General features: G+C 43.8%; 14 protein-coding genes and 1 non-coding gene across 15 annotated transcripts; 6 read left to right on the top strand and 9 right to left on the bottom strand.

The window, feature by feature from the left end:
* Window positions 1-21: 21 nt before the first annotated feature.
* Window positions 22-1,505, top strand: V1512DRAFT_269534 (Mur ligase; the record flags this gene model as incomplete). The annotated part of the gene is made up of 3 exons (XM_066917574.1): window positions 22-48; window positions 93-1,242; window positions 1,285-1,505. 3 exons carry the CDS (start codon window positions 22-24, stop codon window positions 1,503-1,505), a joined length of 1,398 nt encoding a protein of 465 aa, XP_066773401.1.
* V1512DRAFT_257643 (alpha-N-methyltransferase NTM1) lies at window positions 1,312-2,234 on the bottom strand. Its single transcript, XM_066915270.1, has one exon. It carries the CDS (start codon window positions 2,209-2,211, stop codon window positions 1,516-1,518), a length of 696 nt encoding a protein of 231 aa, XP_066773400.1. The 5' UTR covers window positions 2,212-2,234; the 3' UTR covers window positions 1,312-1,515.
* Window positions 1,916-3,215, top strand: V1512DRAFT_60612 (nucleophile aminohydrolase). Its single transcript, XM_066918449.1, has 3 exons — window positions 1,916-2,332; window positions 2,381-2,538; window positions 2,589-3,215. Exons 1-3 carry the CDS (start codon window positions 2,326-2,328, stop codon window positions 3,159-3,161), a joined length of 738 nt encoding a protein of 245 aa, XP_066773399.1. The 5' UTR covers window positions 1,916-2,325; the 3' UTR covers window positions 3,162-3,215.
* On the bottom strand, window positions 3,158-4,107 carry V1512DRAFT_257641 (uncharacterized protein). Its single transcript, XM_066915269.1, has 2 exons — window positions 3,740-4,107; window positions 3,158-3,690 (listed from the first exon to the last, which is right to left on the bottom strand). Exons 1-2 carry the CDS (start codon window positions 3,967-3,969, stop codon window positions 3,354-3,356), a joined length of 567 nt encoding a protein of 188 aa, XP_066773398.1. The 5' UTR covers window positions 3,970-4,107; the 3' UTR covers window positions 3,158-3,353.
* V1512DRAFT_257640 (uncharacterized protein) lies at window positions 4,108-5,125 on the bottom strand. The gene is made up of 3 exons (XM_066915268.1): window positions 4,827-5,125; window positions 4,560-4,768; window positions 4,108-4,510 (listed from the first exon to the last, which is right to left on the bottom strand). The coding sequence occupies exons 1-3, from the start codon at window positions 5,085-5,087 to the stop codon at window positions 4,243-4,245; spliced, it is 738 nt and encodes a 245-aa protein (XP_066773397.1). The 5' UTR covers window positions 5,088-5,125; the 3' UTR covers window positions 4,108-4,242.
* A 53-nt stretch (window positions 5,126-5,178) lies between these two features.
* Window positions 5,179-6,056, bottom strand: V1512DRAFT_257636 (26S proteasome non-ATPase-like protein regulatory subunit 9). Its single transcript, XM_066915267.1, has 5 exons — window positions 5,895-6,056; window positions 5,776-5,848; window positions 5,523-5,731; window positions 5,378-5,479; window positions 5,179-5,334 (listed from the first exon to the last, which is right to left on the bottom strand). The coding sequence occupies exons 1-5, from the start codon at window positions 6,024-6,026 to the stop codon at window positions 5,218-5,220; spliced, it is 633 nt and encodes a 210-aa protein (XP_066773396.1). The 5' UTR covers window positions 6,027-6,056; the 3' UTR covers window positions 5,179-5,217.
* On the top strand, window positions 5,638-10,060 carry V1512DRAFT_60345 (P-loop containing nucleoside triphosphate hydrolase protein). Its single transcript, XM_066918448.1, has 2 exons — window positions 5,638-6,939; window positions 6,982-10,060. The coding sequence occupies exons 1-2, from the start codon at window positions 6,093-6,095 to the stop codon at window positions 10,029-10,031; spliced, it is 3,897 nt and encodes a 1,298-aa protein (XP_066773395.1). The 5' UTR covers window positions 5,638-6,092; the 3' UTR covers window positions 10,032-10,060.
* V1512DRAFT_257632 (uncharacterized protein) lies at window positions 9,796-11,028 on the bottom strand. Its single transcript, XM_066915266.1, has one exon. It carries the CDS (start codon window positions 10,960-10,962, stop codon window positions 10,090-10,092), a length of 873 nt encoding a protein of 290 aa, XP_066773394.1. The 5' UTR covers window positions 10,963-11,028; the 3' UTR covers window positions 9,796-10,089.
* Window positions 11,029-11,309: 281 nt separating this feature from the next.
* Window positions 11,310-12,455, top strand: V1512DRAFT_203062 (uncharacterized protein; the record flags this gene model as incomplete). The annotated part of the gene is made up of 1 exon (XM_066913280.1): window positions 11,310-12,455. One exon carries the CDS (start codon window positions 11,310-11,312, stop codon window positions 12,453-12,455), a length of 1,146 nt encoding a protein of 381 aa, XP_066773393.1.
* Window positions 12,456-13,837: 1,382 nt separating this feature from the next.
* On the bottom strand, window positions 13,838-13,911 carry V1512DRAFT_t11. The gene has a single exon. It is a non-coding gene; the product is annotated as a tRNA-Met (tRNA).
* A 418-nt stretch (window positions 13,912-14,329) lies between these two features.
* Window positions 14,330-15,348, top strand: V1512DRAFT_257624 (60S ribosomal protein eL15). Its single transcript, XM_066915265.1, has 4 exons — window positions 14,330-14,393; window positions 14,446-14,471; window positions 14,572-14,788; window positions 14,846-15,348. Coding segments are annotated over exons 1-4 (612 nt in total). The 5' UTR covers window positions 14,330-14,392; the 3' UTR covers window positions 15,214-15,348.
* On the bottom strand, window positions 15,221-16,418 carry V1512DRAFT_257619 (nucleophile aminohydrolase). Its single transcript, XM_066915264.1, has 5 exons — window positions 16,354-16,418; window positions 16,252-16,300; window positions 16,021-16,196; window positions 15,724-15,969; window positions 15,221-15,675 (listed from the first exon to the last, which is right to left on the bottom strand). Exons 1-5 carry the CDS (start codon window positions 16,354-16,356, stop codon window positions 15,382-15,384), a joined length of 768 nt encoding a protein of 255 aa, XP_066773391.1. The 5' UTR covers window positions 16,357-16,418; the 3' UTR covers window positions 15,221-15,381.
* Window positions 16,419-17,087: 669 nt separating this feature from the next.
* V1512DRAFT_219934 (cytidine deaminase-like protein) lies at window positions 17,088-19,180 on the top strand. Its single transcript, XM_066913675.1, has 3 exons — window positions 17,088-17,343; window positions 17,393-17,469; window positions 17,522-19,180. The coding sequence occupies exons 1-3, from the start codon at window positions 17,207-17,209 to the stop codon at window positions 19,069-19,071; spliced, it is 1,764 nt and encodes a 587-aa protein (XP_066773390.1). The 5' UTR covers window positions 17,088-17,206; the 3' UTR covers window positions 19,072-19,180.
* Window positions 19,181-19,785: 605 nt separating this feature from the next.
* V1512DRAFT_203272 (prenylated rab acceptor PRA1) lies at window positions 19,786-20,332 on the bottom strand (the record flags this gene model as incomplete). Its single annotated transcript, XM_066913286.1, has 3 exons — window positions 19,786-19,973; window positions 20,024-20,084; window positions 20,132-20,332. 3 exons carry the CDS (start codon window positions 20,330-20,332, stop codon window positions 19,786-19,788), a joined length of 450 nt encoding a protein of 149 aa, XP_066773389.1.
* Window positions 20,333-20,740: 408 nt separating this feature from the next.
* V1512DRAFT_251150 (uncharacterized protein) lies at window positions 20,741-21,820 on the bottom strand (the record flags this gene model as incomplete). Its single annotated transcript, XM_066914672.1, has 1 exon — window positions 20,741-21,820. The coding sequence occupies one exon, from the start codon at window positions 21,818-21,820 to the stop codon at window positions 20,741-20,743; it is 1,080 nt and encodes a 359-aa protein (XP_066773388.1).
* Window positions 21,821-24,838: the final 3,018 nt, after the last annotated feature.

Raw genomic sequence — 24,838 nt, 5'->3', positions numbered from 1 at the left:
ATGAGGATTTCTAGGCGATTGATGGCCGCAGGGGCACGGACGTACTCTGTAAGTGGTAGATATGCAGACGGATCTGCAATACTGACGAACAGGACGCCATAAACGCTCTCAATTCGCTGCAGACGAACTTTGCGACTTTGGAAGCGCTACGGCGGAACACGACGCGGGCGCCAAACAGGTTTGCGATAGCAGAGATGACTGAGTTTGTGCAACAGATTGGATATGATTTGTCTGATCTTGATCGGCTGCGAATCGTGCATGTTACGGGTACGAAAGGCAAAGGGTCTACGTGTGCATTTGTGGGATCGATTTTGAACGAATGTGGGATGTCAGGGCTGGGTGTGTACACCTCGCCTCATTTAAAATCTGTGCGGGAGAGAATAGCTGTTGGTGGGCTGCCAATTTCCGAGGAGAAGTTTGCGAGATACTTCTTTGAGGTGTGGGATATGCTTGCAAACGCTGGGGTAGAAGTTTGGCCGGTGTATTTTCGGTATTTAACGTTATTGTCATTTCACGTGTTTATGCAAGAAAACGTCAATTCTGCTGTGTATGAGGTTGGGATTGGAGGTGAATACGACTCGACCAACGTGATTTTGCACCCGACTGTGGTTGGGATCTCTAGTATTGGATTAGACCATACCAGAATTTTGGGGAACACGTTACAAGAGATTGCGTGGAACAAAGCTGGGATAATGAAAAGAGGTACGAAGGCGTTTAGTGTGGAGCAAAAGATAGAAGCGTGGGACGCGCTACAGGCCCGAGCGGATGAGAAGAGTGTTGAACTTGTGAAGGTGCCAGTTTATGATATTGTGCATAAGACCAAGCTAGGAATTGACGCCGAGTTTCAGAAGGTGAATGCGTCGCTTGCACTTGCTCTTGCGAGAGAGCATTTACGGGTGCTGGGTGTGTACCCTAGTGGGCTAAGTGAGGACGAGTTCCCGGCTGAGTTTGTACGCGGGTTGGAAAATACGAGGTGGGCTGGGCGGTGTCAGACTGTGGTGGATGGTGAGGTTGAGTGGTTGATTGACGGTGCGCATACGGACGACAGCATTGCGGTTGCGACCGAGTGGTACAGGAGCAAAGCTCGGGAAGGGACAAAGAAGGTGCTTGTATTTAACCAGCAGAGCCGGGATGCGAAGGCGCTTGTTGACAAGTTGCACTCGATATTAGGTACGGATGCTAAGTTTGACGAAGCTGTGTTTTGTACAAATGTTACATATAGGAATGGGGCATATAATCCAGGTAAGCAGCTTAATGATTATAATTGCGTATTGCTAATGGCAGAACTTGCGTCAATGAATACATCAGAGCAAGCTGTGCATGATCTTGTTGTTCAAAAGCAACTTGCAGAGGAGTGGATCAAGTTAGAAACAGCGAGTAAAGCGCAAGTGATGCCGACGATTGAAGACACAGTAGAGCATATTCGATCTTTGGGACAGGTGCAGGTATTGGTTACAGGTAGTTTACATCTTGTAGGAGGATTGCTTGTTATTTTAGATTTGTGAGCACTGTATTTTACCGATCAATTGGTCTTAGGGCGTAGGTTCTGACTGGGAGGAGGCCAGACGGAAGACCTCGTTGGAGTTCAACGTGAAGAATCTCGTATCCAGCACGAATGAAGATGTCACGAAACGAAGCGTCTGATCTTGTGACTGAGGAGTCTACTTCATCGAAATCGTCGTTCAAAGTCGAAGTGTTGTTTTCTTTTACAAATACAAGTCCGTCTTTTTGAAGAGCAGATTTGCATCTGATGAGGAATGTAACTAAGTGATCGTCTTTTAGCTGGCCCAGACACCATTGACACCAAATTATCCAGTAAGCACCTTCGTTTGGAGTAAAGTCTTGCATTGGAATTTTATAAATCTGACCCAATTTATTTGATAAATTTGCTCTTTCAAGTTCGACAGGGATTTGATGAGCAAAAGGAATGACTGGTTCCAGTAAATCAATTTTGTCACATATTTTAGAGAGTAAATCTTTTGTTACTCTTCCAATTCCTGCACCGACGTCAAGAGCTCTTTTGTTTATGTTTGAGGATTGATCAAATTCAGGATATTTTGATCTGACTCGATTGTAAAATGAGAGTGAACCTTTAACGTCAGTCTTGGGCAGAGAAGTATGACCGAATCCACCCAAAACTCCGTCAATTGTTGCTGGGGTCGAAGTCCAATAATCTATTGCGTCATCGTAGTTGATTTCTGTGTCTGCCATTTCTGAAGTGTGGTGAAGTTCCTCGAGGGTTCACAAGGGCTTAAAATTGATGCGGCGTTGGATGTTCTTTCCTGATCCACGCGTTGTTCTCTCAAGCAACATACAGATTACACAATGTCGAGTGAGTGTTATTATAGTAATTTATTAAAATATTGCTAATAAAGTGTAGATAGCGCAGGATTTGATCGACACATCACTATCTTTTCTCCAGAAGGAAGATTGTATCAAGTAGAATACGCATTTAAAGCAGTGACAGCAGCAAACATTACATCGATTGGAATTAGAGGAAAAGATTGCGCAGTTGTGATTTCTCAGAAGAAAGTGCCAGTAAGTGAGATTTGATTAGTTATAACGAAGTATATCTGACAAAGAACAAGGATAAATTACTTGATCCAGCATCAGTCAGCTACATATTTCAAATATCACCCGGAATTGGGGCCGTCTTAACTGGACAAATTGCTGATGCCAGAGCTGCAGTTGTGAGAGCACAGAGTGAAGCAGCAGAGTTTAGATATAAGTATGGGTACGAAATGCCTTGTGATGCTCTTGCAAAGAGATTGGCCAATATCAATCAAGTCTATACTCAACGAGCGTATATGCGTCCATTCGGAGTTGCGATTACATTGATTTCAGTTGATGATGAAGCAGGTCCACAGTTATACAAGTGTGATCCAGCAGGATATTACGTTAGTTACAAAGCGACATCGACCGGTCCTAAACAGCAAGAAGCAATGAATTATCTTGACAAGAAGCTCAAAAAGATGTCATGTGCAGAAGGAGAGTGGACTGATGTTGTTGAGCTTGCGATTACTGCACTTTCAAGTGTTCTCAGTGTTGATTTCCGAAAGAATGATATTGAGATTGGAGTTGTCGGCAGTGATGGGAAGTTCCGGAAGTTGACTTTAGATGAAATCGATGATCGTCTTGTTGCTATAGCAGAGAGAGATTAGTGATCATATTTTGTATTAAAAACCATTCATTATATATACATATATATATATATATATATATATTATTTAAGTACAAGACACTTATGTCTACATGTCATCATCGCAGCAACATCAACACTAAACCCTTATTAGTTTATCAGCAAACACGTACACACATATTGAGGCTGTCGCATTTTCTCATGTCAGACAAAATCAAAACCTGCGCTTTAAGCCTCTTCTCGCAGTCAAAAAATTTGGGTCCACGTTTGGTAGAATCTGAATCTGAGGAAAAACTCTGTTATCGAACGAATCACGCTCCAACACGTGTTGGATATGCATTATCAGATGGTGAATTTGATCAGATAAGACTGGACTTGTATCGATGAGTGTATTTATGTGGAGATCAAGTTCATAATCTGATAGTGAGGTTCCTTTTTTTGTTTTAATAACTGTGTAGTTCCTTATTCTTCCCCATTTAATGAACTTTTCTAGTTGAAGTAGTACTAATTTGCATTGAACAATTGGGAATCTTGTTCTTCTATAGCTTTCTCTGTTTTGTTAGTACTGTATTGTAATGTATTCATGAAATATATAAACACCTTTGATAATGTCTTCTGCATATCGTAATCCAGCAAGACTCAGGAATAGCAAGTGTTTGTCTTTTATTCCTTCCAAATATATGGGAAACCACCTTCCTTGAAGGAACTCCAACATGACAATCACTTTCAGGTTCAGCATAAACACACATGTAATTCTTTACAGCGTCGTTAACAGAACTTTCATCACTATCTTCAGCGGGGTTCAGAATCAGGCTAAGAGAGGTCATCATATACAGTCATAGACAATTGAAACAGAACAGGAAGATATTTTAGATTTATATACGCCTTACCAACATCAATTCGCTATGATTATATAGAATAATAGATAGATAAGGGTGAACCCCTGCGCTTTGAGCAATGTGTTGTCATCTCGTCTGAGGTTGAATGTTTTTATTATGTCATAAACCATCAATATAACCCCTTATCCACAACTCAATCAGCCACAAATCGGCTTCATTTTGGAATAATGTAATTATATAATATGAATAATAGTATACAACAAATCACTTTGTGATCTTCTTTGCTTTCTTTGATCCTTTAATAGGTTTTGGGCTCTTGGATCTTAAATGGTGCTCCGGAATCCAGCTTTCATCATACGTCGTAGCTGACGCCCCGGTAGCGCTACTGACAGCTGGTTCGGGACTAGTGGCACTCTTAACCGTACGCTTCTTGCTCGCTGGCTTCTTCACAATATAAGACTTCAAGTAACTGTTATAAACAAAGTATCCAAGTCCACCAAAGAAACCACTAAGAATGATATACAAGAACAACCTGTTATTAGTATTCCATTTTCATTATAAATACAAATAAAAATGCTCACAATTGAGGATCGAAGAAAGAAATAGCCGCATCTTGAACAATAATTGTGGAATTATATCCAAGATATTGAACCAAGTTGTTTTGATATTCAATCAAAAGTCCGATTCTTAGAAAGTATTCCTTTGGCTCTCTATCAATTTTGAATTCATATTCAATTGACTTCTCTCCATGAGCAGTAACATCAATGGGACCAACTCTGATAGCAGTGATCTGTATAGAATTAACACCTTTCTACTGCATTCTACTGATTTATATTAAAACAACTCACATTCTCAATCGCTGTCTCTTCTTTTCCCACTTCAAATAAAGCTCCTCCGGCAACTTGAATGATTGCATCTTCATCCTCTTCATTAACTACCGAAATCATAACACTAGTAGGCACCGCATTTATCACGACTGGCAAACCATCACCAGACGCAAACTTGGTCGACAACACAAACTTCGGACTCGACTCAATCGTCGTTTCCTCGGAAAATCCTAGTCCGATCAGTCCAAACAAACTGAAGACAACCGCAGATGAGAATCGCATGGTAAACTGTTTACTATCGTTAAGTTTTTTGTTGATTCCTGCGTGCGACGTTTCCTTCTCGGTAGATCTATATTATCACGTGATTTACATATAGCTTACATAATATTATTTATTAGCTTAGTCATATACACTATAATGGTAAAATACGGCATCCAAGGCCATTTCTAGTTGGAATAAGGGTCAAATGAATCTCAGCAGTCGCTTGAGCATCGTTCATCTTTCTCAAAACAATAACTTCAACAGGGTTCTGTTTATTAGTATCATTCAATGTACAATAGCAACATACTCACTCCTTCGTTACTCGATACAACACTTGCAAGTCGCGATAGTCGTCGATGATTACTCGCATCGACATCTCCAAACTTGGCTATCTTATCTCCTTTAATTAAGCCCTAACCTGTTAACATTTCAGCACATTGCCATATGTAAACGTACTGCTTCAAATGCTACACTTGGCCGCATGACTTCATTCACAACTGCAAACGGCACCTTCGTTGGCTCAGGTTCAGAGTCATGCACTCGTCTATTTGATCCGTTAAAAATTGCGATTGACGCGTGATGCTCTTCAAGTGCAGTCGCCATTTTATTCATCACGACCTTTAAATCATTTCGTAAATAAATCACCCTCGATCTCGTGATCCTGACTGTCTTGTCAGTCTATTGCCCTCATTATTCTAATACAGCCAACCTTGGGCAACATCAATATCATCCCGAGGAAACCCATCAGCAGATACAAGCGGAGTGTTCATGTCAACATTATGCTATGCCTCCATCAATACGTGTCAGATCAACTACAACTCCACTGACCGAATCCAGCACCGAACTCAACGCGTCCAACTCAGACTCAAGATCTCGTCTCTGCTGAATAAGCCCTTCTAAGTCGTTTCCTCCCCTTCTCTCACTATTATTCCGTCCTTCACGTCGATTATGAATGTCCATGGCCGATGCTCGTCGCTAACAGAAATGGTGCGGCTTAAAAGTTCCTGACTCTTCACGACATGTATCATGGCAAAAGGGGACAAAAAGGGTATAATATCAACAGGTAACTCTGGTACTGCCAAAACAAAGCCAGTGTCTCCTGCTAGCTCATTAGTCAAGCAGTCCCCAACAGCAAAATCTATTGTCGCGGCGTCGTCGTCATGGACTGGCAAGCTACCTGCCACTTTACTTCACGAACATGTGCACAAGCTCGGATGGGAGAAGGTTAATTATGACATGAAGCACTCGCCTGGAGGGTTTACTGCTACTGCTGTTCTGGGTCTGCGAAACCCAAAGACGTCGTTGATCGAGACCGTCAGACTTACACCGCCAGAACAGCTGCTTCCACCACAACCAACTGCGCTTGAGGCCCGTCATTTCGCAGCAACGTACGCCTTACACAGAATCGCGTCGCATAAAAACATGGCAATGGTTTTACCTGGGGATCATAAATCGCTGTGGCGCAAGCTTGAAGACAAGAGACGAGCTGATATCAAAGTAGGGCATGCGGCAGACTACTCGTCAGATCCGTTCATGGTCCAGCGGGAACGAGCTGATGCTAAAGCAGCCTCAATGGCGGCGCGGGAAGCTCGTCAGGCTCAGGCTGCAAAGATTGGCGGCACTGAGACGTCGTCTGGACGCGTGTTTGCGAATAGACCAAAGAACGGATGGGACTCAGTGCCTGTTGCTGAAATGGCTCGAAATACTAGAACGGCTGTAGAGAAATGTATACGCAAATATCATGCGTGGGAACTCACGACGTCACATACCGGTTTAGAACAAGAAATAATCGACCGTTTGGTTGGACTCGGGTTTCGCACGTCTCATGTGCAGGAAGCGGCATCTTATGTCTCGACTGAAGAGGCGGCTTTAGGTGTGTACTAATCTTTATTTTTTTGGATGTGCTAACAAGCAGAATGGCTGTTAATATACGTGCCCGAGGATGACCTGCCCGCTATATTTCTCCCAGAAAATTACACTCCGGGAGTTAGTCTTGTCACAAGCTCATTGGCAGTAGAATATGCCGTCAAACGGATAACTCAGGCGGGATATCCCGCTGATCTGGCGCGCGACACTGTCAAATTGGCAGACGACAATGAAGTCAAAGCAATTGAGCGACTGACATTTGCACTAATACATCCAGACACGATCATGCCGGAATATGAAATGCCATCTGATCAGGACGTGATTTGGGAAGAAGAACGCGAGACTTTGGCGGCAATCTACGATGATAGGTTTAAGTCTGAATTACTATTTTTGTTTGAAATTAAGCTTGAGACTCCGGAGTATTGCGGCATAGCGCTCAGGTTCCACAAGTCAACAGCATACCCAAACCAGATTCCGTCATTGTCTCTTGTGCATACATCCAATAAGCGTGTACTACCAGCATATCTTCGTTTATCGGCTGCTCGCAAGGCAGCAGAGTACGCTGAAACAATCTTGGGCGAGCAAATGTGTTTTACCATTGTTGAATGGATGCAAGAAAACCTGCACGAATTTGTGAACGAGCCTGTCAAACTAAAGTCTCTGGCGGGAGCCGTGTATGGCGTGTCGTATTTTGGCGATACGGTTGAGCTTGGTACGGATTCCGTCACGCGCCAACGGCGGACTCAGCGCAGACGAGATCAGCACTCGAAACTTGGCTCGGCTGCTGTACTGTCTGAATTCAAAAGCAATCTTGAACGCGAGGCTGTAAAGGCGATGATCAAAATTCGACAGACCTTACCTGCTTGGGAAAAGCAGGCCGAGATTGTGCAGAAAGTGAACGCGAATCAGGTCACGCTGATCACTGGCGAAACTGGGTCCGGCAAGTCGACGCAGTCCGTTCAGTTTGTGCTGGACGACATGATTTTGCGCGGCCAAGGCGGGGTCGCAAACTTGCTGTGTACCCAGCCTCGGCGTATTTCAGCCATGGGACTGGCTGCCAGAGTTGCCGATGAGCGAGGAGGCGCGGTCGGTGACCAGGTCGGATACGTTATTCGAGGCGAGTCGAAAACTTCGGCACGGACACAGATCAGGTTTATGACTACCGGTGTGCTGCTGCGGATGTTGCAGACCGACCCGCGCGTCATGACCGACGTCAGTCATGTGTTTATTGATGAAGTTCACGAGCGTACACTTGATTCAGACTTTCTGCTTATTATTCTCAAACGGCTGTGTAAGGCAAACAAGCAAATTAAAGTTGTGCTTATGTCGGCCACTGTCAACGCCAACATGTTTATGTCATACTTTGACACAAAGTCACATGTCGACATCGAAGGCCGAACGTTCCCAGTTCAGGACCTTTACGTTGACGATATTTTGCGCCAGACTGGGTTCCGTCCATCACTACCTCCTTCCAATAACGAAGAAGATGACGAGGTTTCGCGTTACGTGTCTGCGCTTGGAGGCAGGATCGACTACGATTTGCTTGCTGCGACCGTGCGACAAATTGACGCCGAACTTGGTGATAAGGACGGTTCAATTCTTGTGTTTTTGCCAGGAACGGCCGAGATTTCTCGATGCATTTCAGCAATTTCAGCGTTGTCGTCGAAGTATACTTGCTTTCCACTTCACGCCGGCCTGATTCCCGCCGATCAGCGAAAAGTGTTTGGCAAAGTGGCGTCCCCGCGTCGAAAAGTCGTTGCGGCTACAAATATCGCCGAGACATCAATCACGATTCCGGACGTAGTCGCTGTGATTGATACCGGTCGAGTCAAGGAGACCGAGTTTGATCCAATGTCGAAAATGACTAGACTGGTTGAAAAATGGGTCTCGCGGGCGGCGGCAAAGCAACGGCGGGGTAGAGCTGGTCGTGTGTCGAGCGGGAAATGTTATAAGATGTACACACGTTCGGCCGAGGAAAAAGCTATGCCTTTGTCACAGATTCCTGAGATAGCGCGCACGCCGCTTGAGCAGCTGTATTTGTCCGTCAAGGCCATGAACGTTGCCGACGCGGCAGGATTTTTAGCCGAAGCGATTGATCCACCGGATGGGTTGTCTGTCGAGGCTGCGAGGACGACACTAGTTGCTGTCGGTGGGCTAGACGAGGATACGGACAAACTGACTGCTTTGGGACGGCACATGTCTTCGATTCCCACTGATCTCAAGTGCGCGAAACTGATGGTATATGGTGCTATATTTGGGTGTTTAGACGTGGCTGTCGTGGCTGCAGGAGTGCTTGTTGTGCGGTCGCCTTTCATGTCTGCAAATCGGGATCTGAGCAAGCAGAAACGAGAGCAGTTTGGCGCCGGGAACGGGGATGTGATTGCAGATGTGCGTGCGTTTGTGGAGTGGGAGCGAAAGATTAAGGAGAGCGGATACAAGGTTGCGCGAAGTTGGTGTGACGAGCAGTGCCTGTCGATGAAGACAATGGAAGACATTGCGTCTACGCGCGACCAGTACTTGAGCGCGCTTCAAGAGATTGGGTTTATCGAGACGACCAAAATTGTTTACAATACTGTTGATTACACATTGTCCCGTGCGCTGATTGCGGCCGCCATGACGCCTTCACTGGTCCGGATCCAGTTTCCGGAAACAAAGTATCAACAACTCTCATCAGGTGCTGTTGCACTTGAGCACGAGGCGAAGTCAATCAAGTTGTTTTCACAGGACGACGGCCGGGTCTTTATACATCCGTCATCGACATTGTTTTCTTCACAGTCGTTTGTGGGTGGGTCTGAATTTGTTGCATATTTCCACAAGATGGCGACGTCCAAGATCTTTATCCGCGAGTTGACACCGTTTACAACTTATGGTCTGCTTATGTTTGGCGGTGAACTTGGGACAGATTTACATGGACGCGGTGTTGTTGTGGGGAATTACTTTAGATTAAGGTGCTGGCCGCGGATTGGAGTGCTGATTGGCCGAATGCGTATGTTGCTGGATTCGGTTCTAAAATTAAAGGCAGAGGATCCACGGATGGATGTGAGTACGCATGAAGTCGTGAAGGTCGTTCGGCGGTTGATTGAGAGTGACGGGATGTGAATGTGTTAAAGTGTTAATTGTTATACAGTAGTTAGACAGAATGTACAGTGGGTATCGGTTATTCAGCCCTAAGCGGAGACGACCTGCGTCGACGTCCGCCGGTCGCACCCGGCGGTGCGAAAATTGTCGATGCTTCAAACGGAGATTGGACTGTGGCGTTAGGTTGACGAGCTGATTCGGGCATTTGAGGAGGGAGAGTCTGGTCCGAATCCGAATCTAAGAACTCGTCCTTGTGGACATTTGGACCGGCGCCTTTTATGAGCGTTGTCAAGTTCGATCTTTTGTAATTTGGATTACCATAGACCGACGCCGTATTGACGTTACTCGTAAAAGGCTCTGGTGTGATCAAGTCCGGTGGAATGACATCGGGATTGTCGACGTATATTTGAGAGTCACGGTATCCAAGCACAGCAGCAACAGACCAGTACAGAAATAAACAGAGAGTAACGACCCAGGCTTCCTTGGTTCCCAAACTCTGAGACCGCGTAGGCCCGCCATTGGCAGTCGCAACAGTGTACACCAAAAAACACATTGCCTCTAGTGCCGCAAAAGGGAACAATTTCCGTGTTTTCATATCGAGCTTGGGCACCGTTTTGACAGCCGAGACCACGATGGAAAATGCCGAGATCGTGATGCCTGTAGCTTCTTTACCTATTCCCCGTGACGTCTTTGGCGTCCGCTTGATGATATTGATGTCATTTGCAAAGATTACAATTGCGACTGCAGCACACGCAAGCCCACACGCATGCATCACGGTCCTCAAGCGACGGCAAAACTTTGACGGTTTGTTCAGCGCCAAAACACGCGCCACTCGCAAGTCTGTCATGTTCTGCATAAACTGAGACGCGTCCATTCTGTGTGATACGCAATTGTTTCGTGGGTTGAGTCGGCAGCTCGGAGTGTCACAAAGCAGGCCGACGGGGTGAAGCATATAAGGTTAATATAAGCTTTTAAGCTTTAACGGACATGCCCGAATTTCACCCTTGCCCTAGTTGTCACTGTATAACTGTGACGCTGCTAGTCAATTATTTCCGGACAAGTGCGAAACAGTCGCCGCATGAGCAGCGCCGCACAAACGTTATACGAGCACGAGCCACTGACAGACGGTGCGGCTGAGACCCTTGTCCGGCGGGGGCTTTTCTTCACAATCAGCGGATCCGCGGATGCTCGCTATCAGTGTTTTATCTCAGTGACGTGAAGCGCAACATTTAAATAACGATCGTGCGCCCTATTCTCTTTCATCTCAATACCAATTTAAACGACGATAACAACAACACAATGTCTACTACAGCTACAGTTACTATTCAGCCTACTACTACCGACATCCTTACAGTGACTCCATTGGAGAACACTCCTTTTGGTGCTCGCATCGCTTTACCTTCTTACGCAACTGATCCAGTCGAACTCAACGAAGAGGACTTTCAACGACTTTACAATGCAGTTCATGAATACAATGTTGTTGTGATTCCAGGTCTCGCAGACCTCGACCCGACTTCGCAGTACGAACTCACAAAGCGATTTGACCCTACTTGTGGTTCCGGTGCATATGGACATTCAAAGGAGTTTCGTCATGAGAAGTCAGTACTCAAACTTGACGGCAAGTCGACACCAAAGCAGCCTCAAGTTCAGATTCTTGGACAAGGAAATCATGACGGACATGCTGGTCTGCCTAGCCTTAGTCTTCGCCATCCCACCCACATGTCTTTCCACAAGAGTCCACTTTCAGAAGAAGATATGGATGCTGGATACACCAGATTTTACCGTTGGCACATTGACTCTGCTCTTTACGGGCTGGCACCACCTGTTGTGACTACTTTACTCGGAATTCAGTGCCCAACCGACAAACGCCAGAAGATTCGCTATGAAGACACTGGCGAGGAGATTGAGACTGCAAAGTCTGCTACTGCTTTTGCTTCCGGTGCTATTGCTTTCGATAACTTGTCTGATGAGGAGAAGGAGTTTGTGCTTAACACCACTGTTGTCTATGCGCCTCATCCATATATCTTTATCTCACCTGCCAGAGCCACTTCAGATGGTCTTACCATGGTTTCTGAAGGCAAGGAGACACCTCTCAACGAGTTGCCTGAGTGGGAAGAAGCAAAGGTCAAGCGCTTGCCATTAGTTTGGACCAACCCTGTTACCGGAAAGCATCATCTTCAGGTTCATGGCTGCTGCATCTGGCGTCTCGAGACTCCAAATGGCGTTCAGGAGCTTGAGCAGGCACGCGAGACTATTCACGGGCTCATGCGGCCCAACATTGCACCCGACCGCATCTACTGCCACGACTGGTCCGATGGTGACCTTGTTATCTTTTTCAATCGTGGTGTATGGCACTCTGTTACCGGTCAGTTTGACGCTGCTGGTTCTAGACTGATGCATCAATGCAACATTGCTTCTGGAATGGACCCAATTTGCAAAAAATAACATGATTTTGGTCTTCTTTTGCAGGAGGAATAGGCGTTTATTAAATTATTTACATTATAGTGTATCTTTATCTTTATAGTTAATTTCATATCTTTACCATCAAACATAATACGAGGATCAGTCTTTAGCTCAGATGCTGCGTTTAACGAATACTTCACCAACGCACCTCTACTTCATTAAGTGCGACATTGTAAACTTACGTTCAGTAATGATCAAGCATCAAATTCTTATGTAAGCAAGGAAGAAGAATTGAAGTTGCCTTTATAGCCCAGAAGACGCGTTTGGACATTGTATACTCCAGCTAGACGCGTCAATCTATATCGGCCTGTTTCCCAATTCTGTCTTCAACTGCACTTTCATCTTTCACAAATCTTTACATTGAAACAACCGATTTCTATTGGAAATGGCCTTCTAAGTAATCGGTTTTATTAAACACAATTTATTATATAAAAGCGCTAATGTTTACCTTCTGATGGAACTTGGTATTATCCTGTTTTCTCCATTCTTCATCATGAACGTCATTCGATTTAGATCCATTACCAGTACCGTTTATGGCGATGATAAGAATGAAATTATTCAAAAAACAGAAGGATTTATTCATGACAAGAAAGTCCCGTCGGCTGTCTATGTTTCGATCCCCAGTGTCGGTTCAAAATTATACCAAGTCCAACAGCAACCAGCTCTACTTTCGATTACTCGCAGCACGATAGTCCCTGTTAGTCTAGGCATATACGAGCATATACGACAACAGGCTCAAGCATCAGATTTTCTACAGTTTCCATCTTCATTGCGGTTGCTGAGTTGGGCCAGAAGTGAAATCGTGTGACTCCTCATCTGAGCTTAGTCTAAATGCTCTGACGAAGTTTTGCGGTTAAACTTGGGATTTTTCTGGCGTGCCGGATACGCTTGCACGTCCCAATTCTTGGTTTAACGTGGGATATTGGCAAACAGAGTTTTATGGTAGACTTCGAGGTTCTACATAGGATTTATTTGAGACTCCAGAAACTCTAGCAGAGTCGTGTAGTGATTTACACTGTTTCCAGCATTTTGGATATGCCGATTCTATCCAGCTCTACTTCCACTATTCCAAACGGATTACCCTTTAAGGAACAACAGCAACCTGCTGCTAAACCTTTAATTGCGGTCTGTGGAGAAACTAAAGAATACGATCAAAAACTTACTGAAGCCCTGAAGCCCTGAAACCTTATTTAGTTGCGGGTGTGTAACTTGCTTTCGGTTCAAAAATAACAATGCCACATTACACGTCCAATAAATAGTATTAGAGACAGAACGCTGGCATATGTCTGGCAGCCAGAAACAAAATTTCGTTTATTTTAAAAAGTTGATCCATCTTAAAAATTGCAGCATAACAAAAATAAAACTGCCTCGGGAGGGAGTCGAACCCACGACCTTGAGATTATGAGACTCACGCTTTAACCAACTAAGCCACCAAGGCACTGTTTTAACAAAAAAATTTTAAGGCTTTCCCGTTCTGCGTTGCAGGGTAAGGTGAGCGCAAAGTATGTATGATTCACAGATGAAAAACACGTATAGTTCGGCAGAACCATGTATCTTGACAAATAGTATGGTCGCACATACTTGTTAACATATGGGGATAACTGGCAAGAGTGATGACTACAATATTCTCGAGATATAGGTTGAGGAACATGCGATATAAGTTCACGATTTAGTTTTATTCGTTCAGCCATATCGATACTAATCCCTTGAAAACAAGTGCGACACTAAACCCACTATAATTACTTTTGAAACTGAGCCGCAAATACCCTAAAGACAATAAATTAGCAGTCACGACACAGCTCTGTAGGGTTTAGTATGAGACTCAGCTTCGACGTATTCAAGAACTACACGGTCTCGAAATCTTGAATATCCAGGACCAGCAAAACCCGTTCACTACTTGAGGATCGACAACATATAAAAGTTTGTGTATTGAAGTTATAATGTAGGATATGATACTAATATTTATCTTTAGTGGGTGCTTATAAGTATCTTGAAGAGGTAATTGACGAGAATGATTTTGGGCTACAAGATGATTGCATTACAACTTGGAAGAGTCTGAAAGTATTGGAGAATCGAAATGCTGACTATATGATTTTAGCTGCAACGCAAGAAGCAGTCGGATGTTCTCCGATTCTTGCTCCGTGTTCGCTGCTGGGAATATCGTCAAATGAACGTCATTCACCGTGCGTCCCGTCCTTCTCGTCCGGATAAGGCACGCAGACTGGGATACAAGGCCAAACAGGGCTTTGTTATTTACAGAATCCGTGTTAGACGTGGTGGTCGTAAGAAACCCGCCCGTAAGGGTGCTACCTATGGTATGTGAATATGATTGCGGATATGAAAATTAGAGTCAGTGTTAACAAGCTGTACAGGTAAGCCTACCAACATGGGTATTAACCAGCTTAAGTACCAGCGTTCGCTCCGTACCACCGCCGAGGAGCGAGTTGGACGTCGTGCTCCTAACCTCCGTGTTTTGAACTCGTACTGGATTAACCAGGACTCGAGCTACAAGTACTTCGAGGTCATTCTTGTTGATCCCCAGCACAATGCTATCCGCAACAACGCCAAGTACAACTGGATCGTTGCTGCTGTTCACAAGCACCGCGAATCTCGTGGTCTTACTGCTGCTGGCAAGGCATCCAGAGGTATCAAAAAGGGACACGGATACGCCAAGACCAACAATGGCAGAAGACACACATGGAAGCTGCACAACACTCTCAGCTTGTGGAGATATCGTTAGACTGTGTAAAAAGTTTCTGGGTGCTTGTAATTTCTTATTTAGTGCATGTATTGTAATGAATAGTGTCAAATACTAGTGAGATGCGTAGTACTTTGGAGAGTTCAACAGGAAATATTTTTGTTCAATATAATACGGCGGCCTCTGTAATTAATGCTATGATACAACAAACTAGTCTTCGTCCATGTCTTCATCTTCTTCGTCATCATCCTCCTGCTTTGCAAGTCGCTCGGCTTCTTCTAGCAATTCCTTTGGAACAGGTTGGTGGAGACCTTTTGTCTCAGATGTGCTGATCCATGTTATCTCTAACTCAAAGTCTTTATCTTTCGAATCGTCGTGAGCAGCGTAGATTATCTTAGCAGCAGCCTTGACGGCATCTCGTGCAGAGATGTTTGGCAGGTCTAGCTTCTCTAGCTCTGATTTGGCAGCTTGTCGTCCTTTACCTACAGCAGCACCCTGGTATCCCTAATACTGTTAAAATCAAATCGATATGACTTCATTGGTTGTGATTACCCAATATGCTCCAGATGGCTCTATGGTGTAAAGATGAGGTCCATTTTCATCAACACCACCAACAATGACTGAGACACCGAACGGTCGAACTGAAGAGTACAAAGTATATGCTTGGACGTATCCAGCCAGTCGATCGGTCAAAGTGGATACACTGATTGGGACTTTGTAGTTTGTTCGCCAGCTATCAGCTTCTGATCGGCCTTGGCCAACTAAATGACGACCATCTGGGGTCAATCCCGAGTATGCCTAAACAATAGAATTAAATCCTGTTCAGTTATCAAAATCTAGTATACTTACAACACCAATATGTCTATCTACTGTCTGAATTTTCTTGTTGGCGCCCGGGACTAGTAGCTTAGAAGACACGATCTTCTCGACAGCAAGGACAACACCCTCAGCACATTTGATACCGATCGCAGTGCCATCAGCCTCAACTGCTTTGCTTGCATATTCTACTTGAAAGTTTCGACCGTCTGCGAAGATTTGTGGTGAGTAATCAGTCAAAGAATGAGTGAGGATAGTCCTTACCTGGACTGAAAACACTGTTTGTCAGATCATAACCTGTTCCGATTGAGGTCTGTAATAATATTAGTATCACAGTAGAGCAAGACGAGTGCAATCGAATCTTACCATTGCGAAGTTGTCTAGGGCTATATGAAAGGGTGTAAATTGGACAATACGCGATGGAGTTGTGTAGAAGCAGACTCGACATTAAAGTCAGCGGCCGACGCGGTCAAGCCACAGTTGTAAAGCCACCACAGCCATATGTTGGCCAAAATTGTTCAATGCGTTCAAACTTTATTATACAAACGAATCACTTTATAATATGGCGTAGAACCTATAAGTTATAGCACAATAAGAACAATTAAGCTATTATTTTATATGGCGGAAATACAAGTATACATATTTACGATGCTTATACACGCATATACACGTCTACGAGTACTGCACACATATACACTATCTGAACAGATATCTCTCCATAATAGCACTACACAAAACAGAACAATGACAGAAATAGATGTCGGAAGAATCATTGCACCAGGCCTCATCCAGGTCCACGAAGGGTACTCCTTAGATATCACATTATAGAACATCAGAAAGCCCGCTGCACCCAAGATTCCTTCATTTAGTCTTCATTCAACCACTGGATATTCACATACTTCATAGACGTGCTCCAAATGGGTTCATCTAGTAGAAATGCTTTCCATGAACACTATTTTAGTGCTCGATTGAATGGTAAAAAGCGTTAAAAAAGAAAAAGAAGAAAAATTGTAAGAGAAGAAAAGCTTCAATAAATAGTGTATATGCCAATGTTATAACATACATTTATGCCATAATTACACTATTTTAAGTGGCATGAGTAGGGGCAAAACGAGGGCACACGTCATCGGGACCTGAGACGGCTTCAAAACCCTCAGAAAAGAAAAAAATATTAAAAGAACTGAAGCTCGACACTTCGTTCTTCCCCTACTCATTTACGATGAAGACCGCAATTCTTTCTGTTTACGATAAAACTGGTCTGCTTGATCTTGCTAAAGGTCTCATTAAGCATGATATTCGCTTGCTTGCCTCGGGAGGTACTGCAAAGCTTGTTCGTGAAGCTGGTTTCCCGGTAGAGTAGGAACATATAGTTGCTATTTAGATGAATCTTGCTTATAAAATATAGAGATGTTAGTGCTATTACTCATGCTCCTGAGATGCTTTCCGGCAGAGTGAAGACCCTCCATCCTGCTGTTCATGCGGGTAAGTGAACACTATTTCATTCCCTAACAGTAAGGTCTCTAACACTTAACAGGTATTCTTGCGCGTAATATTGAATCTGATGAGCACGATCTTGCAGAACAGGGAATTGAGAAGGTTGATTACGTTGTTTGCAACTTATATCCCTTTAAGGAGACCATTGCAAAGGTCAACGTTACCATTGAGGAGGCTGTTGAAGAAATTGATATTGGCGGTGTCACACTTCTTCGTGCTGCTGCAAAGAACCATGCCCGTGTCACCATCTTATCTGATCCGTCTGACTACCCTGGGTTCCTCGAGCAGCTTGATTTGCCCGGTGGAATCTCGTCTGATGCCCGAAACAGCTATGCTCTGAAGGCTTTTGAGCACACTGCCGAGTACGATGCTGCCATTTCTGACTTTTTCCGCAAGAAATACGCCGAGACAAAGTCTCAGCTGACTCTTCGGTATGGTGCTAACCCTCACCAAAAGCCTGCCCAAGCTTTTGTTCGCCAGGGAATTCTCCCATTCAAGGTTCTTGCTGGATCACCCGGATATATTAACTTGCTTGATGCCCTCAACTCATGGCCCTTAGTTAAGGAGCTCTCAGTTTCACTTAACTTGCCTGCCGCTGCCAGTTTCAAACATGTTTCTCCTGCAGGCGCTGCCGTTGCCATTCCGTTGAGCGACGTTGAGAAGAAAATCTATTTTGTCGACGACATTCCGGAACTTACCCCACTTGCTATTGCTTACGCTCGTGCCAGAGGTGCCGACCGCATGAGCAGTTTCGGTGACTGGATTGCTCTTTCTGACACTGTTGATGTTGTCACCGCCAAGATCATCTCGCGAGAGGTCTCCGACGGTGTGATTGCACCTGGATACAGCCCTGAAGCACTTGAGTTGCTCAAGAAGAAGAAAGGTGGCAAGTACACAATTTTGCAGATTGATCCATCTTATAGCCCTGATTCGATCGAGACACGACAGGTGTACGGTGTCTCTCTTTCACAGAAGCGAAATGATGTCTTTATAAACTCGTCGTCATTCAAGGACATTGTTTCCAAAAACAAGGACTTGCCCGACAGCGCTGTCACTGATCTTATCGTTGCCACCATTTCGCTTAAATACACACAGTCCAACTCTGTTGCGTACGCAAAGAACGGTATGCTTATTGGTCTTGGTGCTGGCCAGCAATCGCGTATCCACTGCACCAGACTTGCAGGTGACAAGGCGGACAACTGGTGGTTACGCCAGCACCCGCATGTGTTGGGGTTCAAATGGGCCAAGGGTGTCAAGCGGCCAGACAAGAGCAACGCCATCGATCTCTACGTTTCGAACCAGATTCCGGACGAGGAGCCGGAAAAGTCAGAGTACGAGACCAAGTTTGCCGAGGTGCCTGTGCCCCTCACTGCCGAAGAACGAAAAGAATGGCTTAAGCAGCTTACCGGGGTCGCGCTTTCGTCAGATGCATTCTTCCCGTTTGCAGACAACGTTTACCGGGCTGCAAAAAGTGGCGTAAAGTACATCGCTGCAGCTAGTGGTTCGGTCCAAGACGAGGCCGTGTTCGCTGCCGCCGACTCGAAAAATATAGTCTACATTGAGAACCATGTTCGTCTGTTTCATCATTAAATTAGTGATCCGGCTATCACAACTTGTTAGATTAAATTATACTGTATTGTCTTTATAAACGTATTGTACAGGATAGAAACGGAACAAAAAAAAAACAAGTAACAATCAATCATTCCTCTTGCTCCATCGGCTACGTTCCGCAGTCTGCTCCTGTCCATGACACATGTCTACTGTTCTGAGGACTCCGTCTAGTAGACGAGCTGGCAATAGTCTCTATTGGCGAACTGACTGCCCTCCTTTCATTCGCAACTGAACCAAACTCTCCCGACATAAGCGAAGGCGACGAACTATACTCGTGTTGGTATGGTCTTGCAGCCTGGGCCGACACCGCTCTTACACCGCCACGTCCATCATACTCGAGATACGCCTCCTTATTGCGGTGCGGCCGACCGGACTTTGTCTTTGGCACATTCAATTGGGTAGAAGACAAAGCCACAATCCGATCTGACCGCACAATAAACGGATTGCCTACTTCATCATATAATACCCGCTCCTGCGCATGATCGTAAACTGGTATACTCTGTCTTGCTTGTATGTCGTAAATATTCTGCTGTTCTAGTAGTTGTTGTTGTTGCTGTTGTTCTCCACTTTCCTTCCTTCTTGAAAACCACCCACTACTGCTTCTTCTATGCCTCTCATTCTTCCTCGCACGAGTGTCTCCACTCACTCTCCGCCTAGACCCAGCCTCCTCCTCTATCGTCCCCGCTCCCCGGTCTAGACGGCTTCGTCGGAAAAAGACGTTTCAATTGGTTTGTCGAGCAGGCTCGCGTGGCCCAGAATCGAAACGCAGGCGGCTCCCAAAAGCCAGAGAATGGTAGAAAATGGTGAGGCGATGATGCCAAGCGGCAGAGCAACGATTAAAAGACCGACATATAGTTGGGACGTGGTCAATCGTGTAAAGCCTAAATTGAATTAGAAGTTTCTTTACAACAACTTGACTAACTAAACGTACCGAGATTGAGGTCTCCTCCCTTCAGGTAATTAATACCGTACAAACTTGCGGCAACAAAAATCTAACGATGTCAGCATTCTGAGGTTTGTATGGCACAATTCCACTAACTAAAACAAATAACAACAGCAGGTTCGTAAGCAAACTGTAGATGAATAGAATGGCAAAAACGATGACATAGTTTGCAGAGAAATATGCCAGATTGTATGTTACGCGTCGCTGAACGTCGCCCATGTTTTTGGGCTTCGACACACGTTTGACGTCAAAAAATTCGCCAACAGGTCTGATAGAACCCATGCGGCTTCTGAGCATAATTGAGTCGGTCTGTTGAGGTCTAGTCAGTATATAAACGACGAACGTAAAGACCAAAGGGGTTTACGAACTTTAAACCGCTCAACGAATTGTTGAACCTAGACGTGCATGATAAGCATAAATACAAAGCAGACAGCTATTCACAAAATATACCTGAACATTCTGGAACCTAATACTCATGATGTGGTGTGAACAAAGGTGGACGTCGCCAGTTTGTGTGGCAGGAAGATATTTAGCGAGGAGGCCACCGCAAGCACACGACAAAATCTACTAAGGGTAAGGGCAAAGCGCATCATGTTGCGGTTTAGGGTGACCTTGAACAGAAGGAGCAGTTTACATGTCAACCATTATGTAGTATGAGCTTATTAATTTGTGACACATGTATGTATGCATCATACAAGTCTATAGTCATACTGAAGACCCATTCGATGACGATGACGCTGTAGATGATGAAGATGAAGAAGACGTTGTAGATGATGAGGATGAAGATGATGCAGACGATGATGAAGATGACGAAGATGACGAAGATGACGAAGATGACGAAGATGACGAAGATGAAGACGAAGAGGAGGATGGCTCTTCTTCGTCAGTATCGGGGTGAGGAGCAGAAACTCCAAACGCATTTAGAACCAGCGCCGCTCGTCCTCGTTTCGTGACTGCATCTTCAGTCTCATCGTCCGTTTTGGCTGCGACGACCAATTTCGCAGTTTCAGTTATTCTGTCCTTTGCTACAGACTGTGGTAGTCCACGTAAATACTCAAGCAAGTCTGATTCCCACTCGATAGGTAATTCATATAAGTGCTGCAAGATCCATGATTGCTTAACTTTGGAAAACTTCCAAGCAGTACGGTGACGAGCATACATAATCAAGTAGTTTCGGTGGTCTGCCATTTTAGCTGCCTTTATTGCTGCTTCTTGCTTAAGTTTAAGTGAAGATCTTTCAAGTGCTGATTTTCGTGCATTGCGTTTATTTGGATTCCTCTGATCGCCGTCAGAGCCTGAATCGAAATCTTGGTTTGAGTCCGAGTCCGAATCTGAGTGGTCTTTGCTGGTCACCTTGGTGTTCGCATAAGCAGACGTCTTTGCAGGCTTTAACGTGCTGCTCTCTTCTGTCGTTATTGACTTCCTTCGCTTTCTGGATGGTTCCTCGCTCATTTCATAGGTTTTTTTAGGACTGTGTCTTTTAATCTCTTCCTTCGTTGCTTTTGGTTTGCTCTTCTTTTTCTTCACTATTGTAGCTTCACTCTCTTGTGATTCCACTATCTCTGTTGATTTTTTTGTCATACTGTCACTGACATTCCTTTTCGGCTTCTTCTTTTCCTTTTTCGGCTTGTCGACCTCCTCCTTGCTTTTCTTTGCCTTTTTCACCTTCTTAACTTTGATCTCGTCGGCAACTACCACCGCAGTTTCCCCCTTATTTTTTGCGTCATCAACAGCACTAAGTTTCCGCTTCGCAGTCTTTTTCGCTGATTTCCCGTTTGTATCCATGTTATATTGAGCAACCTGCAAATGTTGTCTTGAGTTCAAAGCGTAGTATGTAAATTTCTCCCAAATACTACATTTAAGGTTTTCACTTGATCGGGAACTTCCGTCCTACTCTTCCCGGCATCTACAGATGCTTTGTACAATTCAGAACAGCATTTATGGCAAATACTATACTGAACATGAGTCACAGAACAATGCTGTTGATGGCATTCTTTTAACTTAAAAGAACTAGTCTCAACGATATCAGAAGACAGTTAGAAACGACTAAGGACAGTCAGGAATGTTTCTCCCAGCAATTCTAACCCATCTAGTCATTCATTCTATTGCCAATAATGCTGTTTATTGCTAATTAGAGTAAACAAAAGGTGACCGACCTATCACGGTGGGCGGCGACACATACAGCCCTACAAAGAAAGAGGAACTTTTAGTTTGCTGATTTAAACTGCTAACAATCGTTGCAGACATTGAACGGCTACTGATCGTATGAAAAAAGGTAAAGGACGAGCACCGCAAGTGACTATTTATTGTGCAAGTGCTCTCAGATTCGCAGACACCCGTAACTAGGTGGACATGTAACTTACAGATTTGATTTGCATTTTTTATTTTTTATTCATTATCAAATGATTGTTTGCCGCTGTCTGACAGGAATCAGCATACTTTTTGATTCTAAGCTGGCTTCTTCTCAATAAAGCGAAAAAAGTGTGGCTTTTAAATGCAGCTATTCTTTGAATATCAAGAGCACAGTGGGTAGAAGAAAGTTTTGACGAAAGCATTCAGTTAGCACCACTAGCTATAACAGAACTTTATAAATTAAGTTCAACCTTCGCAGTCATTCAAAGTAACTAGTCAATTTTTATCTAGAAGTACACAAACACAATATAAATAGATAATGATAAGTAGATATTATAATCAGCTTAACAATAAAGACTGTAACAGAAAAATCTCATGAAACTACTGTAATTTTGTCTATTTTAGTTAATAATTTGAGTAAGCTTAAGTCTAATATAGAGTGTACCTTCTAACCCTTTTATTTCTATAGAGTCCACTTTCAGAGCTTCTCCAAAAATCCCTCCCTTTACTCAGTACAAGTTCTAGAAATCATATTTACTATAAGCTAAACACGTTCTTAGCTATTTTTGGCTGTTTGTTTGTGCTTTTCCATAAGATAACGTATAATTGTAACCACAGCCTTTAATTATATTTATTTAACAGAGTTTCGTTAAATAGCTACGCTCAATTTTATCTTGTTTTATATGATCTTCAATTAGAACAGGCCAAGCAAGTTATACACTCACAAACAAAACACACACACACACAGAAATCGAGCTCGCTATTTGCAGATCCCCATCTGCAAGGTCACGAGCATTCTAATATTTTGAAATCCTCGAAATCTCAACAGCACCACAAAACAGGAGTTCATCAGCAGAAAGCCAGCCCATTGAGCTTTTGCAAACACAACCTTGAAGCACATACAGTAGCACAGTGCACCAAATCTGAAATGATAACGAGATTGCGAAAAAACAGCAGTTGCAGTAAAACAAGAACCAGATCCCGCCCACAAGCTTAAATACCAGCGGCAACTCAAGCTGCTGCCCAAGGGAAAAAGAAAATTTTTCTTCAAAGTTTGTATCCCGCGATATTGCAGAATGAAACTTCAGACCAAGTCAAAATCTCTCAGCTAATTTGCAAATTTTTGGTTTTTCTAGTCTTTCTCATCTCTCTGATGAAAATGTATTCCACACAGCCTTGAATATTGAAGCTGAATATTCAAGCTGCTACTTTAGGAAAACACCTCTTTTCTAAACTCATTACTAGCAAACATTGTTACACACAAAGTGAACTCCAAATTCAGTCCATATTGCTTTTTGAACTGACTGTCGATGGTGGTTGCTCTTTTGGACAAGTCCCAAAAGCCAGAGTCTTTTGCCTCACAACAGCCTTTCAGGCCCAACAAAATTTCATTCCACTATGTGAAATGTTTGCCAGACTGTAGTTCCAACATTAAAATTCAAAACTTCGCTCCAAAAGTAAAAATTGTCGTAACGGAGTTCAAAAACTTCGTTTCGATATATCAAACCTTATTTGAATACATCAAAACTTCGTTTTGAAATTCAAAATTGTCGTAACGAAATTCAAAAGCTTTGTTTCTATACACCAAAAACTCGCTTTGACGGCAAATTTTCGTTACTCGTTACAATATCCAAAGGATTCGTTACGAATGCCAAAACTTCGTTCTGATATGCAAAATTTAATCCCAATATATCCAAATACCGTTCCAACATGCAAAATTTTGTTGCCCTTGCATTAACAAAGTGAAGCGCCCAAAACCGTGTCGAGCCAAAGTTCTTGTCCCAAAAACACGAAGTCTGCCGTAAATTTTTGTATAAGCAAATCGACCGAGATGCTTCTATTACAAGAAAACGCAATTGCATTCCGCTAGAGCATATGCACTTGAAACAGATAGACATACCAGCTATAGCGTACTATATATTCTAGTCACACAGTCGTTGCGGTGCTGTTGCCAGATATGCGATTGAATAGCATGAAGCGTCAAAGAAGCATATCCCACATTGCTTGCAGTATATCACAGAAAATATAGTACGCAATTGAGACATATTTAGTCGTCTGATATTGCAAACTAGTGGTTTTCGAGTTACCAACTAGTCACGACAACAGTGACTCAGCTAGCTGTGCCTCTCGGCAACAACTTCGAGTTTGCACTAAAAGTACTGGCTTGTAATTGAACCGAGCAAGAAAGCTAACTCACCCGTATTGATTCTTCAAATCTTGCCACTCCGCATGTGCGTGGCACGACTCGTGCTTTATTCTGTGATGTATATCAAATGCAAAGATATATTTAGTCGCAAGGTATTTAATCAGTCAACACACCTTTAATTGTCTGACCTCAGACCACTGGGGATCTCACTGGTTAGGTGGCATGAATCCATGACAAAACGTATGCAGTAGTAACTACTTAGTCGTCTCTCAGCACACTGCGAGCGCCTCCTAACCATGTTTCTG

This window comes from Lipomyces arxii (assembly GCF_038497795.1).
Source record: "Lipomyces arxii strain Phaff 12-163 unplaced genomic scaffold V1512scaffold_2, whole genome shotgun sequence".
NCBI classification, from domain to species: domain Eukaryota; kingdom Fungi; phylum Ascomycota; class Lipomycetes; order Lipomycetales; family Lipomycetaceae; genus Lipomyces; species Lipomyces arxii.
This window is presented reverse-complemented; position numbering and strand designations above follow the sequence as displayed.

What these genes read in the sequence shown, in the direction of transcription:
- V1512DRAFT_257619 (XM_066915264.1), bottom strand. An exon ending in AAACAGTGTTTTCAGTCCAG is followed by an intron (nt 16,197 to 16,251) that starts GTAAGGACTATC and finishes AAATCTTCGCAG; the next exon opens with ACGGTCGAAACTTTCAAGTA. An exon ending in AGCCATCTGGAGCATATTGG is followed by an intron (nt 15,676 to 15,723) that starts GTAATCACAACC and finishes TAACAGTATTAG; the next exon opens with GGATACCAGGGTGCTGCTGT.
- V1512DRAFT_257643 (XM_066915270.1), bottom strand. Translation starts at nt 2,211, where the DNA reads ATGGCAGACACAGAAATCAACTACGATGACGCAATAGATTATTGGACT.
- V1512DRAFT_257632 (XM_066915266.1), bottom strand. Translation starts at nt 10,962, where the DNA reads ATGCTTCACCCCGTCGGCCTGCTTTGTGACACTCCGAGCTGCCGACTC.
- V1512DRAFT_257624 (XM_066915265.1), top strand. An exon ending in CTTATAAGTATCTTGAAGAG is followed by an intron (nt 14,472 to 14,571) that starts GTAATTGACGAG and finishes ATATGATTTTAG; the next exon opens with CTGCAACGCAAGAAGCAGTC. An exon ending in CCGTAAGGGTGCTACCTATG is followed by an intron (nt 14,789 to 14,845) that starts GTATGTGAATAT and finishes CAAGCTGTACAG; the next exon opens with GTAAGCCTACCAACATGGGT.
- V1512DRAFT_257636 (XM_066915267.1), bottom strand. Translation starts at nt 6,026, where the DNA reads ATGGACATTCATAATCGACGTGAAGGACGGAATAATAGTGAGAGAAGG. An exon ending in TGATATTGATGTTGCCCAAG is followed by an intron (nt 5,732 to 5,775) that starts GTTGGCTGTATT and finishes CTGACAAGACAG; the next exon opens with TCAGGATCACGAGATCGAGG. An exon ending in CAAGTGTAGCATTTGAAGCA is followed by an intron (nt 5,480 to 5,522) that starts GTACGTTTACAT and finishes TTAACAGGTTAG; the next exon opens with GGCTTAATTAAAGGAGATAA.
- V1512DRAFT_257640 (XM_066915268.1), bottom strand. Translation starts at nt 5,087, where the DNA reads ATGCGATTCTCATCTGCGGTTGTCTTCAGTTTGTTTGGACTGATCGGA. An exon ending in AAGAGACAGCGATTGAGAAT is followed by an intron (nt 4,769 to 4,826) that starts GTGAGTTGTTTT and finishes AATTCTATACAG; the next exon opens with ATCACTGCTATCAGAGTTGG. An exon ending in TCTTTCTTCGATCCTCAATT is followed by an intron (nt 4,511 to 4,559) that starts GTGAGCATTTTT and finishes TACTAATAACAG; the next exon opens with GTTGTTCTTGTATATCATTC.
- V1512DRAFT_60345 (XM_066918448.1), top strand. Translation starts at nt 6,093, where the DNA reads ATGGCAAAAGGGGACAAAAAGGGTATAATATCAACAGGTAACTCTGGT. An exon ending in GACTGAAGAGGCGGCTTTAG is followed by an intron (nt 6,940 to 6,981) that starts GTGTGTACTAAT and finishes GCTAACAAGCAG; the next exon opens with AATGGCTGTTAATATACGTG.
- V1512DRAFT_219934 (XM_066913675.1), top strand. Translation starts at nt 17,207, where the DNA reads ATGAAGACCGCAATTCTTTCTGTTTACGATAAAACTGGTCTGCTTGAT. An exon ending in GAAGCTGGTTTCCCGGTAGA is followed by an intron (nt 17,344 to 17,392) that starts GTAGGAACATAT and finishes TATAAAATATAG; the next exon opens with AGATGTTAGTGCTATTACTC. An exon ending in CCATCCTGCTGTTCATGCGG is followed by an intron (nt 17,470 to 17,521) that starts GTAAGTGAACAC and finishes AACACTTAACAG; the next exon opens with GTATTCTTGCGCGTAATATT.
- V1512DRAFT_60612 (XM_066918449.1), top strand. An exon ending in TTTCTCAGAAGAAAGTGCCA is followed by an intron (nt 2,539 to 2,588) that starts GTAAGTGAGATT and finishes ACAAAGAACAAG; the next exon opens with GATAAATTACTTGATCCAGC.
- V1512DRAFT_257641 (XM_066915269.1), bottom strand. Translation starts at nt 3,969, where the DNA reads ATGATGACCTCTCTTAGCCTGATTCTGAACCCCGCTGAAGATAGTGAT. An exon ending in TGCAGAAGACATTATCAAAG is followed by an intron (nt 3,691 to 3,739) that starts GTGTTTATATAT and finishes CTAACAAAACAG; the next exon opens with AGAAAGCTATAGAAGAACAA.